The 19827-nt window shown below is 35.7% G+C and overlaps 1 protein-coding gene and 1 long non-coding RNA gene across 4 annotated transcripts in view; both read left to right on the top strand.

Moving 5' to 3' along the window:
• Nucleotides 1–5688, top strand: part of LOC109831567 (pentatricopeptide repeat-containing protein At4g21190) — a 17883-nt gene extending 12195 nt beyond the window's left edge. The window contains exons 5-9 of the mRNA XM_020398911.1: nt 4125–4268; nt 4516–4728; nt 4884–5085; nt 5167–5277; nt 5351–5688. Of these exons, the coding sequence (XP_020254500.1) occupies nt 4125–4268; nt 4516–4728; nt 4884–5085; nt 5167–5246 (639 nt within the window). The 3' untranslated portion in view covers nt 5247–5277; nt 5351–5688. The remainder of the gene's footprint in view (nt 1–4124; nt 4269–4515; nt 4729–4883; nt 5086–5166; nt 5278–5350) is intronic.
• Nucleotides 9742–18530, top strand: LOC109829585. 3 transcript variants are annotated; one of them, XR_002244080.1, is made up of 11 exons: nt 9742–9950; nt 10172–10235; nt 10690–10813; nt 10895–10983; nt 11077–11137; nt 11565–11669; nt 11746–11982; nt 12063–12156; nt 12738–12830; nt 12922–13019; nt 18290–18530. It is a non-coding gene; the product is annotated as an uncharacterized LOC109829585 (long non-coding RNA). The 3 variants fall into 3 exon arrangements; XR_002244079.1 differs by lacking the exon at nt 18290–18530 and adding an exon at nt 13167–13687; XR_002244081.1 differs by lacking the exon at nt 18290–18530 and adding an exon at nt 13167–13687 and having other exon boundaries at nt 12063–12112.

A 19827-nucleotide genomic window follows, 5' to 3' on the forward strand; every position in this document is an offset into this window, starting at 1 on the left:
TATATATATATATATATATATATATATTTACAGAATTTTTAAGATATGATGACTTTTATGCAATAAAGTTCAAGATAAACCTTCTAAATTTAAATGGATGAGGTTAGTTATGGTTTTATTGCCAAAAGTAATTGATTTTCTTACTTCCTTTCGTACCTTATAGCTAGTTCGGGTTTTTTAAACTTATATACCTCTCAAAATTAGGATTTTAAATGTACCCCCTAAATCTTCATATTTGCTACTTTAATCCCCCTCCACCCCCAAATTCACAATATACCTTTAAGGTACCCCTTATTTTTATTATGAAGAGATACTTGGTGTATTCCCCTATATTTTGATTTATTTTCGAAATATGACAAAATTAATGCAGTATACTTATTAAACTAATTCACCCATCTTCTCTCTCTCACTGCTTACATATATTCCTTATCATCTTCGAGTACATCTCTAGCGCCTTCGATACCAATTATTTTATGCTTACGTAGTGGTGATTGAGTTTTTACGCACCATATCTCTCCACCTATGTTGCGTGAACACTTCTATCATGAAGTCCATACTCGACACTTTGCATAGTTGTTTCAGACACTGATACTTCTTGGGCACTCCTTGAATATATGCATGTACTCAATTATATAGTACACGATTTAATTTAAAACACTCATCCTACACTTCTTGAACGCATATTCTATACTTAATATCCACTTTATGAAACTTGTTAGAAAAAGGCCACTTTCATTTCAGCACTGACTCAGTTGAGAACTATGATTTTAGAGGGTTATTTGTAGATCTGGTTCAAAAAACGAGCGTACATAATAAAGAAACATAAAAATGTTATAGGAATTTGGTTCTCATAAGATAACATGTGGATGAAAGAAGAATATTGATCTCATGTAATTATTCATGTTAATATATATACCCATGTCTCTGCACCCTACCTTTTACTAATTTGATGTGTCCCATACCCATGTCCACAACCATGCAACATAGCTCTCTGGCATTGTCTCAAACTTGGTTCTGGTTTTATGTGAATATGTGCTTGCTTCAAATAGTTGATCAATTGAATTTGTGATAACATTGTCGGACTTGAACCTTGATGTCTCCTTGACTTAACCCAACAATTATAGGATCATGAGAGTTCGTAACAAAACTATCATATCAAAATTCTTATTTCATAATAGAAAGCGATACATGATATATATTCTTCTTATTGGATATGGGTTAAATACACAATGTGGGTTAAACCTAAATATCCGTAACTTATTTCGAACACTCCCCCTCAAGCGAGAGCATAGATATCTATCATGCCTAGCTTGTTACATAAAATTGAAAAGATCTTAGAAGAGGTTCCCTTTGTAAGAATATCATCAATATGTATGAGACTGCGAAGGAGATATAAGAGACCCTATAAGAGGTGTATGCTAATGAGAAGAATATCTCTAGGGTATTTGAATTGTATGAGAAGTTGTTTACTCTTTAATAGAGAGAGCGATCGATCGCTGAGTATTACTCTACTATGCGGGGAATTCTAGATGAGTTTGATGTTCATCAGCCCCTTGTGACAGATTAAAAAACCCTAAAGGACTAGCGACAGGAGCTGTTGTTGCCAAGTTTCTTTTCAGGTTAGGTTCTGCATTACTTGGGTGTGAGGCTAGATACTCAGTGCAGTTCTTTGACCTCCACATTCTGTAGGGTATTGAGATTGTCAACTAGGTCCGGATCTACACCATCGTCGACACCTTTGAATTAGTAGTCGGCTTTATATTCTACTTTTGGTGATGGATGCGGTCAAGGATGTGGACGCGATTCAAGGGGAGGTCGTGGATTTATTGGCGCACGCTAACCTGGAGATCGAAGGCGTCACTGCATTCATTGTGGGAGGAACAATCACATTTCTAAGAAGTGTTGGACTAAGTTTGGGAAGCCAGAGTGGGCTTACATGGCTATTACAGATGTTCGCCTGCTGGATACACTCCTACACCTTCATCTGCTGCTATAGGGAATGCGACAGTTCAGATTTCTCAAGCTGACTATGACAGGTTTTTACAGCCCCAGTCCTCAAACAAGTCATATAGCCACTAATGCATCCACTTCAAATATGGATTCTTTCGTTGCTTCCTCTGAAAGACCTTGAGTACTAGATTATATTTGTCAAGAGCCTCTTTTTATATGATAGATATAAAAGAAAATTTTCATTCTTTAAACCTTTCCAACAAATTTCATCTTGTTCATATTGTTGATGATACATACTCTCCTATTCGTGGTGATGGAGTAGTTTATACTGCATCTTTATCATTGGAAAATGTAATATATGTTTCTAAATATTTCATGTTAGCTTATTGTCTATTAGTCAACTTACAAAACATAATAATTGCTTTGTGACATTTTTTCTTCATATTGCATTTTTCAAGACCTCCGAACTGGGATGAGGATTGGTCAGGCCGTGAGAGAGGAGGAACGCACTATCTGAAAAATAGTGTATCACCTTTTGATTTTGCAGCAAGTTCTTCTGATGCTCCTTTCCAATAGCATCACTGTTTAGGACACCCCTCCTTGTAGAAGCCTAGATATATCCTTTGCAGTAGATCTTTTGAGTCTATCATAAGCCTAGAGAGTTTCACTGGAAAGTCGCACTTAGAATTCTAGCCTATATAAAGAGCTCTCCTAACAAAGGTTTACTGCACAAAAACCATGGACGTGCTAATTCGTACCTACTCAGATTCAGGTTATGCAGGAGATAGAGGAGATAAGAAATCTACGATTGGGTACTGTACATTTGTAGAAGGAAATCAAGTGACTTGGAGCAGTAAAAAGCAAGAATTGGTGTCTCGGCCTAGCGTAGAAGCTGAGTATCTGGCGATGGCTTATACTACCTATGAGATCGTGTGGTTGAAGAATTTAATTGGGGAATTTAGTTTTTCGTAGCCAAGTCCTATGCATGTGTATTGTGATTATCAGCTTGCTATCTACATTGCAAAGAATCCGATTTTCCATGAGAAGATTAAGCATACACAGGTGGATTGTCATTTTGTGCGGGATGCTACGATAAAAGAATTGATATGCACTGCTTTCACACCGTCTTTGGAAACATAACATTGGAGCTCACTTTCTCCATACTGTTTAGCAGCCGAGCCATCACACAACAATCAGCAGCCAACCAATCAGAATAGCTAGCATCCTTACTATCAAGTGGACCATCAATCAATTGCTTCATCTTCTCCTGAGCACCAATGAACAATCTGAAGGACTTAGTCCACAACAAATAGATTTGTGCCATTTACTTTCTCTGTTGTAGTAGTTAGAAGTTTTAGCACCAAGTTCTCCAACACTGGGGAGGTAATAGTAGAAAGCGATACATGATATATATTCTTCTTATTGGATACGGATTGAATACCCAATGTGGGTTAAACCAAAATATCCATAACTTATTTCTAACAATGAGAATGTCTCCTTGGTTATTATGATAATTCTATCTTTATCCCTCTTGATGTGTTAGTTTTCTCTTGAATAGTTCTCTTCCTCTGTTTCCATGATTGCTACTTCCAAGCAACAACCATTACATTGTACGAATTGTTTTCCATTTCTTTTTCACTCGTATCTTGCGTGATCTGACTCCTTGCTTTTCTCAAAAAAGTAGGGTATATAAATATTGCACACAACAAAGAGGTTGGGAAAAGAGGGAGAGAGCGAGAGGGGTACATCTCTCTTTTCTCTTTTTTGTAGGAGTGTTAAGATTTTTATTTTTTTTATGAGGTATTAGATGAGGGTAGAACAGGAATTTCTCCAAATATAAGCTAGTTGAGGGGTAACTCATGGTTTGGGATGAAATTGAAGGTGAATTGGAAAATATGAAGATTTGTGTGGGTAAATTTTAGAAATGCGGATTTGGGGGGAGGGGTATAATAAAAAAAACCTAAATTTGTTCATCTTGTTTATTAAAATGCCCTATGGATAGGGGAGTAGTATTCAAATAAATTAAGTTATTAAGTTCTCCAATTAGGTTAGCAGCATCTATACTGTTTCTTCATAGGTCTCAACAATGGTTGATGTAAACAATCAACCAGCCTCCTCGACTGCTACTTTTGATTCATATAAAGACAAGAAGCTAAAGGTTCAAACTTATGCAGCTATTGGACCTCAAAGATTCAAAACAAGCTGTTTATGGGACTTTAGATGCTTGGGTGGCATGGGAGCACAACTTTCCTCTAGTATCCTTGAAAAGGGCATTGCTTGTTCTTCAGAAGGAGGAACAGTGGCATCGCATTGTTCAGGTAAAGTAAATTAATAAATTTCATGTCATGACCGCATTTATTGCACTTCATCTACATTGTGATCTGCATTTGAAATCACAAACAGTTGAAATGGTTCCAATGTTGATGATTATAACCAAACTAATATGCAATTTCTCTTTTAAGTTTATTTTTCTATTCATCATATGACTTTTCACTATAATGCTTTCTCTGGTAGGCTTTTCCTTAAACCCTGCTTGTAAGGCTTTTCCTTAAAACCCTGCTTCAGGTGATAAAGTGGATGTTAAGCAAAGGGCAAGGAACCACAATGGGAACGTATGAGCAGTTAATACGTGCTCTAGAAAAAGATGGCAGGGCAGAAGAAGCTCATCAGTTGTGGGTGAAGAAAATTAGTCACGATTTGCATTCAGTGCCTTGGACATTTTGTGAGCTTATGATATCTATTTATTATCGAAATAATATGCTAAGTAGGCTTGTCAAGGTATAATTCTTTCTACACAATCCACTTTTGCCATTATTTTCTCATTCTATGCGATCAAATAATAATGTTGAGCATTTCATATTAGACTTTTTTCTTTCTCATAATTTTTATGTAATCAGTTTTATCTTCATGTGATTTTCTTTTGTTCGAGATAGCTTTTCAAGGGATTGGAGTCATATGAGCGCAGACCTCCATATAAGTCCATAGTGCAAAAGGTGGCAGATGCATATGAAATGCTTGGTATATTAGAGGAAAAGAATAGAGTATTAGAAAAATATAGTGACTTATTTAGTGATGCACCAAAAGAACGCTTCAAGGAATCTCGAAAGGGTTCACGAAAGAATCAAAATAAAGCAGGTAAAGCATTCGATCAGTAACATAGTAGACATGGTAGTACATATGAGTTGATAAAGCTGTGTAAAATGAATTTCTTTTCAGGTAAAGAAAAGAATAAAGTTAAAGAAGCCAATGAGAATTTTGAAGTGGACTCTGGTCCTTCAAATGAAGAAGTTGTTTAACATTGAGTAGAGAGTAGAGAATATTCTGAAGGTAGGTATCCTTCTATTATCAAAATTCTCATTTTTATTTTCCCTCTTTGACTAATGACTATATTCTTGTTCAGTTAAGAGTGCCCAATAGAAAGCTGAGGATTACCAGGAAGAATGACAGCACTTACAGATCAAACCTATTCAGCCTTTCATGTTCAACATCGAAGTTCATTGCCAATTTGCACTTGCAATGTATAGCCCTCTCTCTCATTCCTCAATACCGGTTGATTGTATTAATCTACACTGTAAATCAGCATAGAATTATAAGGCTGCACTTAGTAGGATGCTCATTTTTGAGGGAGAAACACCGTGATTCGTTCTCTTCTGGTGAAGACCTTATATGTGAAGTTGGGGCAGTCAATTATAGAAAAATTATCATGTTCTGGTGAATGATATGATCTTGTCTGAGCTATGATCTTGTTCTTGGCCGATTGTGAATTATTTTTATTTTTATTTTTATTTAGAAGATTTTAATCATAATGTCCCATCTTAGCTAGTATAAGAAAGTGGCGTTATTATTGTTCAGGGTGGTTTATGTGTGGTTAAGGTATTTATTCACGATATACTGAATGGAGCCTGAATTCTATCATATCGGCAACATGGGATGAATTGTTCTGATCTATATAGGAGAATTTTTTTTTCTTTAGGTAGGGCCGTGGAGTGGGAGTTTGACGAGTATTTATTCTTGTCAGAATCTACTGCACGGTGCAGGACAATTTGAACCTGATATGGGAGCAAAGAAGTGACCAATTTGCTCCCCTATTATCCAACTGTATTGTTTAGATTGCTCTGTGCTATGAGGTGTTGTGATGGAATACCTAATCAAAATTGACTATCCCGTTGTACTGATCGGAATGACTTGTTGTATTTGACTGACTTAGAAACCAAAATAGAACTGAATGGGTCACCTGTATCCATATCAATTCTTCTATTTAGTTAGTTATGTCTACCATATCAGTTGCTAATACTTAAGCCATGTTTAGATTAGGGACTAGGTTTATCCAAGGATTAATTTAACTCATTATAGTCTTATGGCACAATAACTCTAGAGGCTATAAGAATTTGTTTGGTTCAATTTGTTATAACATTTTTAATACCTATGTCATGTCTAGAAACTCGTCATTATAAGGTGGTATAGGAGTAGTACACAATAGACAATGTCCACTATCCTCGTTTACCTGCTGACCATGGTTTTAGCTAAGTCCTAGTAATCCACGATGTAGAACCTGCCTCTCTAGTGAAGAGATCAGATTTTTCTAGCCATTACGATTCATCGCCAATGTAATTCTCATTGGTCCTCTTTGCAATTAACCCATGTATCATTCCCGTATGCCGGCGAGTCACAAGTCCGCAATAGCAGCAATAAAAACAGGGGAGAGGGAAAACTTGGAGAGAGAGAGAGAGAGAGAGAGAGCACGATTATGGAAGCACATCGATTTTGATTGATCGCTCTCTCCTAGCGCCACCTAGGGTTTTACTCCGTAGTGTACATCAACGTTACATGGAAAACAATATACATTATTTCACTTGTATACTGATTGGAACAGCATGCAATTCTTGGGAATGACAAGGGCAAGGGGTCTTTTTGCTTCCAATCCCAAGTGAGAAATAGTCCCATGACTATAATAAACACCTCTCTCCCCCACCGAACCACTTCTTTATTTAGTAAGGAATCTCTTGGCTATTTTATTTTAACGGACTAAATAGCCGGACTAAATCTTCTCCAAGATTTTAAACCAAATAGCCCACTACATGATCTTAATGTTCAAGTCTATAGTTTTTACAAACGTGATATTCTGGACAAATAGTGTGTCCTTTGCTGTTGTGTTGAATTTTGATTAGCCCAACCCAACATGAATTATAGCTACAAGTGTTAACGGATTGTATACGATACTTTTATCATATATCTACCCGCTTACCAATCACCAATATGGACAAGAATATATCCAGGTAAGGAAAACTCAAATACGTATCTGCTAAAATCAGAGATAAATAGGATATACATGCAAATACATGTGGATATGCATGCGGGTACAAAACGGACGTGAGAAAACTAAATAATATCGAAAAAAATATAGTCCATATGATACAATAGAATTCATTGATGTTTGTTACATCCGAAAAACTAAGATAATATCTTTTGATCATCAAAATTAGTTTCAAATCTAGTAATCTAAGGATTGAAACGGTTGCAATTGTATAATCAAACATATGTTCGAACATTTCAAAGACAAATATAGATATTTCAGTGCGTAAACCATATTCTTAATCATATCTTGTCGGCTACTGAGGGAACACTGCACGGTCGAATATTTCGGACACGGATATATTTTGGCACCCCTAATTACAGTCCAAAGAGTGAGCACAGCATGGTTGAGTTATAATTCTTAGAGCAGACCTGTCAAATTCGATAGTGAGCACAAAGCATGGTTGATTAGCCCGCCCACAGTAAACACCACATAGTTGGGTCACAATTCTTAGCTCAGCTACATATAAAAAAGCCTTGCTAGTCAACCCAAAGCAAACATGTGAAGGAAATAAGATATCTCTCTTCCAAATAAAAGGTGTCAAGTTCAAATCCCAAAATTGGCAGCAGAGGTTACTCAAGCGAATTTTGTTGGATGAATTGACCTGATAAAGAGAGATGTCATATGTTTGAGAAATTAGGTAGTATTCAAAGTGATTTCAATAATTCAATATTCTCTCAAATAAACGTTTTTCAATTTCGATTTTCACCATTGCCACCGTTGTCTCTCAAAGGAATCACTTTCTGATAATTTATCAGCATGAACTGTAGGAGAATGTGATATATACCAAATGATGGATGGATGGCCAAAGGGATCAGAGGCCTTCATTGGAAAATTGAGTGCTTGGCTACAATTTAAGGGGTAATAATAAATATCATGATATTGAGGATAATTTTAAAACAAGCGTATGCTTTTAAAAATGCCTATATAATATATGATATAATATATATATAATATATATATATATATATATATATATATATATATATATATACTACTACGTATGGAGAGGGTTCTCCATAAAAAAGAAATCAAAAGACTTACCTTAGGGCCTATAAAACCCATAGAAAACCAATATCATTCGCCATTGGTCTGAATGAATCCCCATAATGGCTAGGAGTCAGTCCGGAAACACCAGCCTGCACCAGTTAACGGTGAAAAGGACAGCGACCAGCAGAGCCACCCATCCCCCCCCACGGCCCCCACCTCTCCACCCGGCTCGAGATTATTACCATTCCCCTTCGCTAGACAATTACCTCAACGAACAATCTGGATTCACTGGCAGTGAATCTGGATTCCATTTACAGTTTAAAAAAACGTGTTCGTCCACCGATGAATCTGGATTCACTGTAGTGAATGCTGGATTTCACGTGCAGATGAAAAAAACGTGTTCGTTGAGGTAATCGAACTCTGGATTCATGCAGTGAAAGGACAGTTCGTTTGAGGTATGATCTGGAATCACTGTAGTGAATCTTGATTCACTGCGTTGAGATAATTAATTGCATGGTGTTTACAATGAGGTAATTAATGCATAGTGTTGTGACTGTTTGACGGTGAATCCTAGCCATTGGATGATATTGGTTTAGTTTTTAGGCTAAGGAGTTTTTATTAGAACCCAGTTGGTTGTGCCCCCGCGGGAACGGTCTACTAAGCGACCACCGACAACTATAGAACCCGCGGCCGTCACCATCGACTCGCGCGATTCTGCTGCTCCGGCACGAACGACTGACCCCACCCGCTGGCGCGGCCAACTCATGCTCTCCATATATATATATATATATATATATATAATTATATATATATATATATATATATATATATAGAGAGAGAGAGAGAGAGAGAGAAACTTATGTCAACTTAAGTGGACGTCTACTAAGTTTCTTAGTCATTGATGATCACTTGATTGAGCTACATTGTGGATGATCCGCTCCGTTAAACTTGATCTACATATTCTAAAACCCCAACACACCAAATTTGGGGTGAACCCGTCGTGGTTTGACCCTCCGTCGAGCCATGTAAAAAGTTCTATTCATTCGAAACCGTTAAAATTGATACGAGTGGATGAAGGGTCAAACCATGACGGATTCAACCCAAATTTGGTGTGTTGGGGTTTTAGAATATGTAGATCAAGTTCAACGGAGCGGATCATCCACAAAGTAGCTCAATCAAGTGATCATCAATGGGTAAGAAACTTAGTGGACGTCCACTTAAGTTGACACAAGTTTTACTCATATATATATATATATATATATATATCACTAGTAAAAAGAGATCCTGCCCTAACGGGTGGATTGAACTATTGGGTCAGGTTTCACCAGCCCCAACGGTTCAAACCATTGAGACAAGGCCATGTAGCCTAACACACTATACGAAAATTTGCCCCCTATTTAATTTTACCCAAAAAAAAGAGGGAAGACATAAAGCCCCGTTCTCTCTATTTCTCCCTCTCTCACACACACACATCAAAACCCCCAAACCCGACGTGTCAATTTTGCAGTTCGCCACCGGATCTCCCTCAAAAAACCCTAATTGTTCCTCCCCAAATCGGACCCTGCCGCCTCTCCTGTCTCGTTTCAAAAATCCTAATACCCTCATCAAAGGAATGTGCTTCCCCTTCAACCTTACCGAGCTTTGCCCTTAACTCTAGGTCCATCGTTTTTCCTAGAACTTGTGTTTAAAATCCAGATAATCATACTTTAATATTTTCTCTAAGAAACAGTACTTTTTTCTTAGTAAAGTTTTAATTTTTTGGATGCCCATGTTGCTCGATCTCAATAACTTGGATTGTAGCATTTCGATTAGCTAGTTGCTCTACTGATTTCTGTATGCTTAATAATATTTCCCCACCATTTTGTGTGATTCTTTTAGGCGGTGAGAATCATTCGGAGCGCAAGTGAGGGGAGCATGACAATTGCAGATAATGATGCAAATGGTATGCTGTGAATTATTCGAAGTTGGAGTAGTAGTTTTTTTGCAAAATTTCTTAAAATGTTTCATATATCTGTTACTAGAACTTATATAAACTTATTAAGTTTATTGATTATATTAAGTATTATCTGGGTTTAATAGAGCATGTGACTATAGCTATTAACAAGAATATTGTATTGCATCGAAGAAGGAGCAATGCTGATCGTTATCCTATTCAAATGTTATCTGTTTTGTTCGGTAGTCGAGGTTCTGTAATTGAAGGATGACATATTCAAGACTCACTTTAAGAGTCGAAATAAGAATTCTTTTGTTTATGTTCTTCCCCGAGAATATAGGTCGTATCCTCTGCTTGACTAGTGTTCACATGCCTAACTTTGTGAAAATCATCAAGTCGTGCATTTTTCTTCCTAGAGAAATTAAAGATGCATTATATTGTTCATGACCTTGAGATTTAGCAGATAGGCCATGGAAAACATCAGATGCTAGACTTGTTCTTGAAGATGGTTTCATATGGAGGGCCAAATCATTTGGTGCTTCCGGAACACAAGTCGGTGAAGTGGTGTTCAACACATCTTTGACTGGGTACTGAACTATCTGATTTTTGCTTTCTTCATATTGTGAGAAATTTTCTTCATAGTGTTATATATGAATATTTTAATGTAGGTATCAAGAAATTTTAACAGACCCCAGCTATGCCGGTCAATTTGTCTTAATGACAAACACTCACATTGGGAACACGGGTGTCAACATTGGTATATAAGTCATATTTTGTTGGAAAAAGGTTTGCTAAAATTTTCTGTATTGCTTATATTAACAACTAATTTGCTTGAATCACATCCTTGTAGATGATGAAGAGTCCAAACAATGCTTCCTAGCTGGCCTGGTGATCAGAAGCCTAAGTATCTGGTAGGATTTAGATAATGAGTAAAATATTGTAGGAGAAAAGTGAGAGACAATGGATATGAGGAGTTTGAGAGAGAAAAGGGAGTTATTGAAGGAGAAAGATGGGAGAGGGACAATGGGAGTGAAGAGTTTGAGAGATAATGAGTGCTGGAAGACGAACAATACCAATTTAGATGTGCTAAAAATCTTGTATAAGCATGAGCATAATGGTCCATAGATAAACATCTCTAACATTAATAGAGAAATGTAGCAAATTAATGTTAAATCTAACCGAAGGGTCTTTTTTGAGACAACTTAAAGGATTTGGGGGTCTTATTTAAAAATACTAGGATTTGGGGCCTAATAGAAATAGAGAAGATTTGGGGGTCTTATATTATAAAAACCCTAATATTTAATGTGTTTATATTCATTTGTCTCATTCACACTTCAGGGTTTGATTAGTGGAGTCTCATGCACTGCTCCATACGAATGGACTGGGAACACAGGCTCAGTATGGGATTTCAGCAATGGTCAGAACCACGAGGAAGCTTTTCATGTCAGTAGTCTGTCATTTGAGAAACTTCTTGATATTTATGTTTATTTATTAATTATCGTTTGTGTCTCTCTTGTAGGTTGTTGCCTATGATTTCGGTATCAAACATAATATCTTAAGGCGCCTGACATCTTATGGATGCAAAATCACACTTGTGCCATCAACATGGCCTTCTGCAGAAACACTCGAATGACAGGGGTTAGAGTTAGTGCACGTCTTCAGCAACAAAGTGCTAATGATCAGCTAGTGGTAAACATCATAGCTGAAGAGTGAGATGATAATGTGATGTCAGATATTAATCAGGATCCTCCTCCAGGTATAAAAAACATTATATACATATATTTTGAGAATTAAATATACATATGTGTTACGTTCTTAATAAAAAATATGTCAAAGGTACAACCAAAAAGGTGCGAGGGAAGACAAGAGGAGTGAATGCAGATAAGGTATTAAGGTGCGAGGGAAGACAAGAGGAGTGAATGCAGATAAGGTATTCTCCCAAATTGAATTCTAAAATACATGTGACTCTGACTGAAGAAAATGGTAGACCTACGGGCCCTTATGCAATTTTAAACTGGTTACACAATTGGTTACACAATTTTAAACTACGCCCCCACTGAATGTGGAAAAATGGAAGAAGATTAAAAAAGCAGATGTGGAGAACTTGATCAAAAGAATGCAAGTTAGTGATGATTTGTTTTTCTAAAGGCATTATATTGGTTGCTTTGATTTGTTATATTTAGTTTGACATGAAATTATGCTTGCGTAGCATAAGTTTGAATTTGACATGTCGCTCCCTTGGGTTCAGAGATATGTAATTACAACATATCAGACCGTATATTATAATTTTCACTATAAGTTGAAGAAACATTTCGAGCAGTTTTTAACAATTGAGGAGGCAATTAAAAACAAACATGAAGCTGTCAAGACTCTAGAAGAATAAGAGTTTCTTTGCACTTTTTTTTCTAGTAAAAATTTTAAGGTACAATATCTTTTTTTATTTTTCTCCACGCATTATATTTTTTCTATTTTCATTTACTTCTTTCTAACTGTATGTCTTAATAACTTTAGATTCGCTCAAAGAAGAATGTTCTTAATAGGTCAAAGTTGACATATTACCACAAAGCTGGGTCAAAATCATTTATGTCACACCAAGAGTAAATTGTAAGACACTTTTTAGTTTTGCTTATAAATTTCTAACTTAATTATGTACATATATATATGCTGAAAAAGAAAATATGTTTGAATGCAATAGGCAGCACAGACTGGAGAGATGCAAGGTGGAATTGATCGTTTTGAAACAGAGTATAGAAGCACAAAAAAGGATGAGACTTAGGAGCAAAGGAAAAATGGGTAAGTAACGTGTCAATGATGCATGATTTTATAATATTTTAAGAATATAGGTGAAATTGATATTACTGTTCTAAAGAGGATTATATTGATTAGGTTGTAATTGAGAAGTTGCATATGATTGAACTGGATATATTTTTTTACTTATAGGATCAATTGATAAAGATGTGAACAGATACCACTCAACCTAATGGAACTCGAACAATGACAAATGAGGAAATTTGTGCAAAAGTTCTCAAAGTCAAATCAGGCTACATTAAGGGCTCTGGTTTTGGCCCTAGACCACCACCATTAAGGTTTTCTCGTTCTTCGATGAGTGAAATGTCTGAAAAGAATAAAGAGTTGCAAGAACAGCTTTAAGAGACCCAACAACTTATAGGAACTCAACAACAAAAGATCGATGCGTAAAATGAGGTAATCCAAAGATTGGAGGAACAAGCCAAAAAGTTTGAGGAGTTTATGGCTATTTTTCCAGGCAACATCCATCAGCTTAGTATTCTTAGTGAACTTGAACTTAGAGAAATGTTTCTTTGATCGTGTTGCATTTGTTTTTGCTTTAGACTAGCATTGTTACTTATGGTAGAAACTTGCTTGCTTTATTTATTTTAATTGTTTTGATGTAATATGGTAACAGTTGATGACAATTATTTATGTTTTTAGCGTTTTTCTCGTAATAGCATTATTATTAATGAAATAAAATTTCCTCATTATAAGTATACGGCTTACGTCGTCAAAAGAATATTTCCTCGTTATAGAGTATACTGCTTACGTCAACAAAAATATATTTCCTCGCTATAGTAATACAACCTATAACGGCAAAAGTAACTTTCCTCGCTATAGACCATATAACCTATATCGACAAATGTAAATTTGCTCATAATTAAATTTTTTTGGTGAGGAATATGGGGTACAATCTACAACGATAAATTTAAATTTCCTCGTCTTTGAGTCCCTTTACTGAGAAAATGTTTCCACGAGAAAAAGATATATATAATAAAGAAAATCAATTTCCTCGTTAAAGATTTACCTTTGGTGAGGAACAGTTTCCTCGCTGAAAGATACTTACAACGATGAAAATAGTTTTTTATTACTTTTATTATATATAAATTAAATATTATTCATGTATCATTGGCGAGGAAACTATAGTTTTGCGATGAAAAAGGTATGAGATTAGGTGAGGAAAAATATCGAGGCAAAAGAGTAACAACGAGAAAAGAATATATTCATCGCAAAAAGGATTTCGTAAGAAATTATAATATTCCTCGCAGAAAATTTTCTTGACCACCCTACCGCGAGGAAATGCTGACCAAAGTTTTTTCCTCGCCAACACACTACGGTGAGGAAATATTGACTTTCAACAACAAACTTGTTCCTCACAAATTAGCTTTTCTATTGTAGTGACCTTTTTTCATAAGGCGTGTCAATAAGGTAGCAATTTTAGAGAAATCCTAAATAAATTTCTTGTAGTAACCGGCAAGCCTTAAGAAGCTACGAATCTCTGTTACTGTCTTCAGCGGCCCCAAATGAAGAACTGCCTCGACTTTAGCTGGATCAACGACAATACCCTCCTTGCTAATGATGTTAGGACTCATGTTTATGAGCCTATTATCTAATCTAATTTAATGATTAAAAAACAATTTATAACTATGTATTTTTCTAGTTTTTGTGTGTAAATCCCCATAAATTTGAAAATATTATGACATATAATAATAAATATGTTATAATGTGATAAATAACATATTTTTAATATTTGAGTATGCTAAGAATTGATTTGAGATCAATTTAATGTATATATTCGAGTATGAGAATGAAATATATGTGCATAGGCAAACAAACTCAGAGTAGTCGACTAATGTTCTTAGTAGTCGACTACTCTGAGCCCGAATATAGCTTTCAAAAATTTAAGTATTTCAGAGTAGTCGACTACTAGCCATAGAAGTCGACTAGCGGGAAATTCTAGTTTCCTGATTCCTGTTGGATTCAGATATTTTGAGGCCCAGGTTCACTTGCATATTATATATACCTCTTGTTCATGAATTTTCACATATTTTATCAGTACTTTCAAACCCTAGTAGCTACCATCTCCTCCTCATAAACCATAGATCCAATTTAAGTTTTTCCAAAAGCTTTATGAAGCAATTTTTGGCGTGAAGGTGAGATCTTTGGCGTGTGGCTTAGGATATGGTTTAAGTTTGCAATTTTAGGCTTTCAACAAGATTTTCAGGTGAGTTTCATCTCTGCTAACCCTACACCCATGTTTTAAATTATTTTAATGAGATTTGATTTGTTTTTTTAAGCCTAAAAGCTATTTACATGCATAAAAATAGTTCTTTTTTAATAGATGAGATAAAGATCTGATCTTTTAGTATTTAAAAGATTATGAATGAATATTCAGAGGTAGATTAAGATTTGAATATAATTAAACATTACTTTTAATTGAGTTTTGATGGTTTACACGATGTTTTTATGCTTTTGTACATGTTTAGGGTTTACATATGAATTTTAAGGTAATAATTCTTGATCCATGTGTTAGATAAACATCAGTAGTATTAAACAAGTTTTTAAAATATTTTATACATGTTTACAGTAAGCTAATTGTGTTAGAATCACAAAACACATATACGAACACAACCTGTAGTAAGCAGGCTTATGACCTCTGGCCCGTGGACCGGAGGTACATGGCCGGTCGACCGACTAGTGTTTTTGTGCATGATGCATGTTTTTGTGTGGTTGTTGTTTGATCGAGGGATCTTCTCAATCAACCCACATTGTATTATGATGCTTGTTAACTATTTAACACCTGAGGTGTTTGTGAATATGAGATATAGATCCACACATGGAGATACGTGCACGAACACTTGAATACATGTTCTTAATTGAGTATACATGAAAAATTGAGATGCATGACGCATGTTTAAGTTGATAGTGTAGGAATAACATATGATAATGCATAATTCATCAGTGGTGGATGCTAAGTAATGAGTAGTTTTCCCACAATGTGACCGCGGCTATACCACACTTAGAGTTGAGCATTTTCCCGCAATGAGATCGCGGTTGTACCATACTCGAAGATGATCGGGGTTTACGGATTAGGCTGATACGTCTATAGTCCATTGTACGATCATCTGGATGCATCATCCGAAATAGGATGATATACCTATTCCCATAGAACGATTGAGTAAGGATGTTGATTCCACATGATATTATGAGTACCTTACAAGAGTATCGTTATTTCATGTAGAGGCGCACACACACACACACACACACACACACACACACACACACACACACAGACATATTTTGTAGTATTGCCCCTATATTAGATTACCTAAGAGTAGGGTATATTTTGGATACTTGGCATACATGGTATGATCTATGGAGATGTTTATGTTAGATGATATTTTTCGTATGACTGTGCCAACTACCCGAGGGTAGTCCGAGATTGTGACATTGGTTCATCATGATTGAGGTTTGGAGTTTTAGTATTTCTGGTATGTGTTGTTTTTAATTTATAGGATTGAAATTAGTTTTTAGCAATTCACAATTTGAGGCATAATATATGTTGATTATCATATCTCCATGATATTATTTTGATGATAACAATTTATACAATGTGTGTTATACAAATACACTAACTCTTATATGCAGCTTTCAATATCAAAATATGAACAAGTGCAAGTTGAGATTCAATGCATTATGAAGTGAAGAAGATGAAGAACATATGAGATAATGTATTTTATATTTTTTTACTTAGAATTATTGTACAAGCCTTGATCACTCACACACACACACACATAAATATTAGAACACACTAGCACAGGCTTAGTGTGTTGGTTAACTATAGAAATCCCCTATGTTAACCATTAGAGTTATAGTTAATAATGGAGTGTCAAAATATTTAATTCATATCATTTTCTAACTCTTAGTAGTCGACTAATTAGAATAGTAGTCGACTACTCATGTATATGTCTTAAATATATGTTTCTGTCAATTTACAGTATAGTCGACTAATATGGATAATAGTCGACTACTCAAGTTTATGACAGAAACATAAGTTTCTGTTATTTTAAGTATAATCGACTAATTGACATTATAGTTGACTACTGAAGGCAAAATTTATTTTCCAAGTTTCTGTCAAATTACAGTATAGTCGACTAATAAACTTTATAGTCGACTACTGAGAAATTTTCTAAATTCACAGTCTGTTTAAACTCAGTGTAGTCGACTAATCTGTCTTGTAGTCGATTACAGATACAGTTTTTTCAGAATTTAAAGTTTGAATATATGACTGTTTATAGCCATTTTTAAACATTTTTAAAGTTCAAAAAATTATTTTTTCAAGGGCTATAAATAGGTTATTTGTTCAAAAAAATGCAGAGACTTACATACCCATAAGCTTTGATCTTTGTGTATTTTTTTCAAGTAAAAAATATTCAGATTTTAAGAAAAAGAAAAGTTTCTGAAATTGGCTTTGAACATCATTCAAATACTTATTGTTTAGGCAATTTATAGAAGTTAGAATCATTCCTAAGCCACTACTACACTACACTACAAATCAATGCTTATAGGAATTGAAATTGTTGCTTCAAAAGTTCTCTCAAGTTGTGAGAGTTGTTAATCTCTTGGTTTAGAGATTGGTGTGCAAATTGGCAAGGTGTTTGTCAATTGGTGTTGTAATTTACAAGGACTTGTAAATTGGTCAGGTTTGCTTTTTGATTTTGTAAGTTTATTGAAAATCATAGTGGAAACTTTCAAACGGGATTTGCTTGGGGACTGGATGTACACCGGATTGGTGGAAGCAGTATAAATCTTTGTGTTTGTGTTTGTAAATTTCTGAGATTGCTATTTTTCTTTGCAATTTATAATCTACAGTATAAATCTTTGTGTTTGTGTTTGTAAATTTCTGAGATTGCTATTTTTCTTTGCAATTTATAATCTACTTTGCATAAATTTTAAAAGAACTCTTTGCAATTTATAATCTACTTTGCATAAATTTTAAAAGAACACTATTCACCCCCCTCTAGTGTTCTAATGTATCTATTTCAGATCCTATAGTATATACATGAGGGTTTTCTTCTTTGGATTATTTCACTCGATGTACTAATTCTCGTGTTGTGGGTTTCTAAATACCAATTTCCACTTTGTGTAGTATAGATGATTTTATATCTATATGTACTAACAATATTTTCTTATATACTCCTACCCCTTCCCCTTGGGGGCGGTGGAGATGATCTCGCTAGCACATTGACACTCGTTGTTTCCCCTCTTTTCAGGTGGCGAGTCAGGCGCACGGAGAGTCGCTGGTTGATAGAGTAGTATTTTAGCTCCTATCCATTTTATTATATTTGTAGTTATCTTAGAGCTCCACAGTAGTTATTTATTATTCAGACATTAGTGTTTATACTTTTATTTTGTAGAGGCCGGGTGCCTTAGTGAGATTTTATTTGACACTTGCGTTGAGACATATTACATTTGTTCCAGATTCAGAGTTATTTTATTCTATTTCAGTTGGACCCTGATGATGGTTATTTATACACTCCTTTTAAGTTTATCTTGCTCATTGTACTACTTCACTATTCTTTGCATGTTTTGTACCGACACCTGTTTGTTGATTCCACTAGAGAGATAGTAACTGTGATGGTGAAACATGTTGTTGTACGGTGTTGGTGCATGACAGGTTTGACATTCTTAGATTCACCTTGGACTGTAGCCTTGTGTGAACCCAGGGGCGTCATAGTTGGTATCAGAGCTCTAGTTTCAGTGTCATTAGGATCATCCTATGTCAAGTTGTGGAGATAGAATAGAGTTTCCTATGAATCATGTATAGAGTCCGCTATGAATTTATAGAATGAGTGAGGACATATATATATACGCGAAAATATCAAAATTTTTTATGATGATTATCTTGCTTTAAAGTATAAAGCATGCGATGAATGATAAGTAATACTATTTTCTATTGATATATGTTTTATCCTTATGCTTGAGATCCTATTTATTGTGTTTAACAAGCTCTACTCCTAAACTTATAGATGTCAGGAAGAGGACGTGGTCATAGAGGTATTCATGCTCAGGGAGCTAGAGAAGCTGATGCAAAGCCCGAGCCGTAGCAAGCTCCACAGTATCTAGTAGATCTCATAGCACCTTTGGCAGCGCGGCTAGCGACAATAGAGGAGCAATTGGAAAATCAGGCATAACAGGAGATACCCATACAAGAAGAAACATCAAAAGAGACACTGATAGGTACACCACCATCACCAGTTGTTGATGGAGCAGCTAAGTAGGAGGCATGCCTCCGTTTGGTACAGAGATACCAGAAGTTGAAGGCACTAAAGTTTCACGGCACATCAGATTCTGTTGCAGCACATAAAGGAAAGGAAGATGTGAGTAACATCTTGGATATGCGTAATGTGGACACTGTGCATAAGCATAGGCTAATAGCTTTCAGCCTCAAGGGTGATGCAGGAGGATGATATTGACTTAGGTTCACTCTAGAGCAGAGGATGGTGATTTTGTGGGAGACTTTTGTTTACTTCTTTGATGAGCAGTATGTGTCGGCAGCGACGATAGCCGGGAAGGAGTTGGAGCTAGCCAGGTTAGAGTAGGTAGACATGTCAGTGATGGATTATGGGAGTAAGTTCATAGGACTACTCAGATTTATAGGCATGTGGCAGACTGGAGAGTGACGGTCTAATATGTTCTTGATGGGGCTTCGCTCGGGTTTGCGTCGATACCTTGTATCTAGGAGATTTCAGTCAGTGCGAGAGGTGGTCGATGCCGCCATATCTCAGGAAACAGAGACGGCCATGTTTTA

Source organism: Asparagus officinalis, chromosome 2 (assembly GCF_001876935.1).
Source record: "Asparagus officinalis chromosome 2, Aspof.V1, whole genome shotgun sequence".
In the NCBI taxonomy this organism is placed as follows: Eukaryota; Viridiplantae; Streptophyta; class Magnoliopsida; order Asparagales; family Asparagaceae; genus Asparagus; species Asparagus officinalis.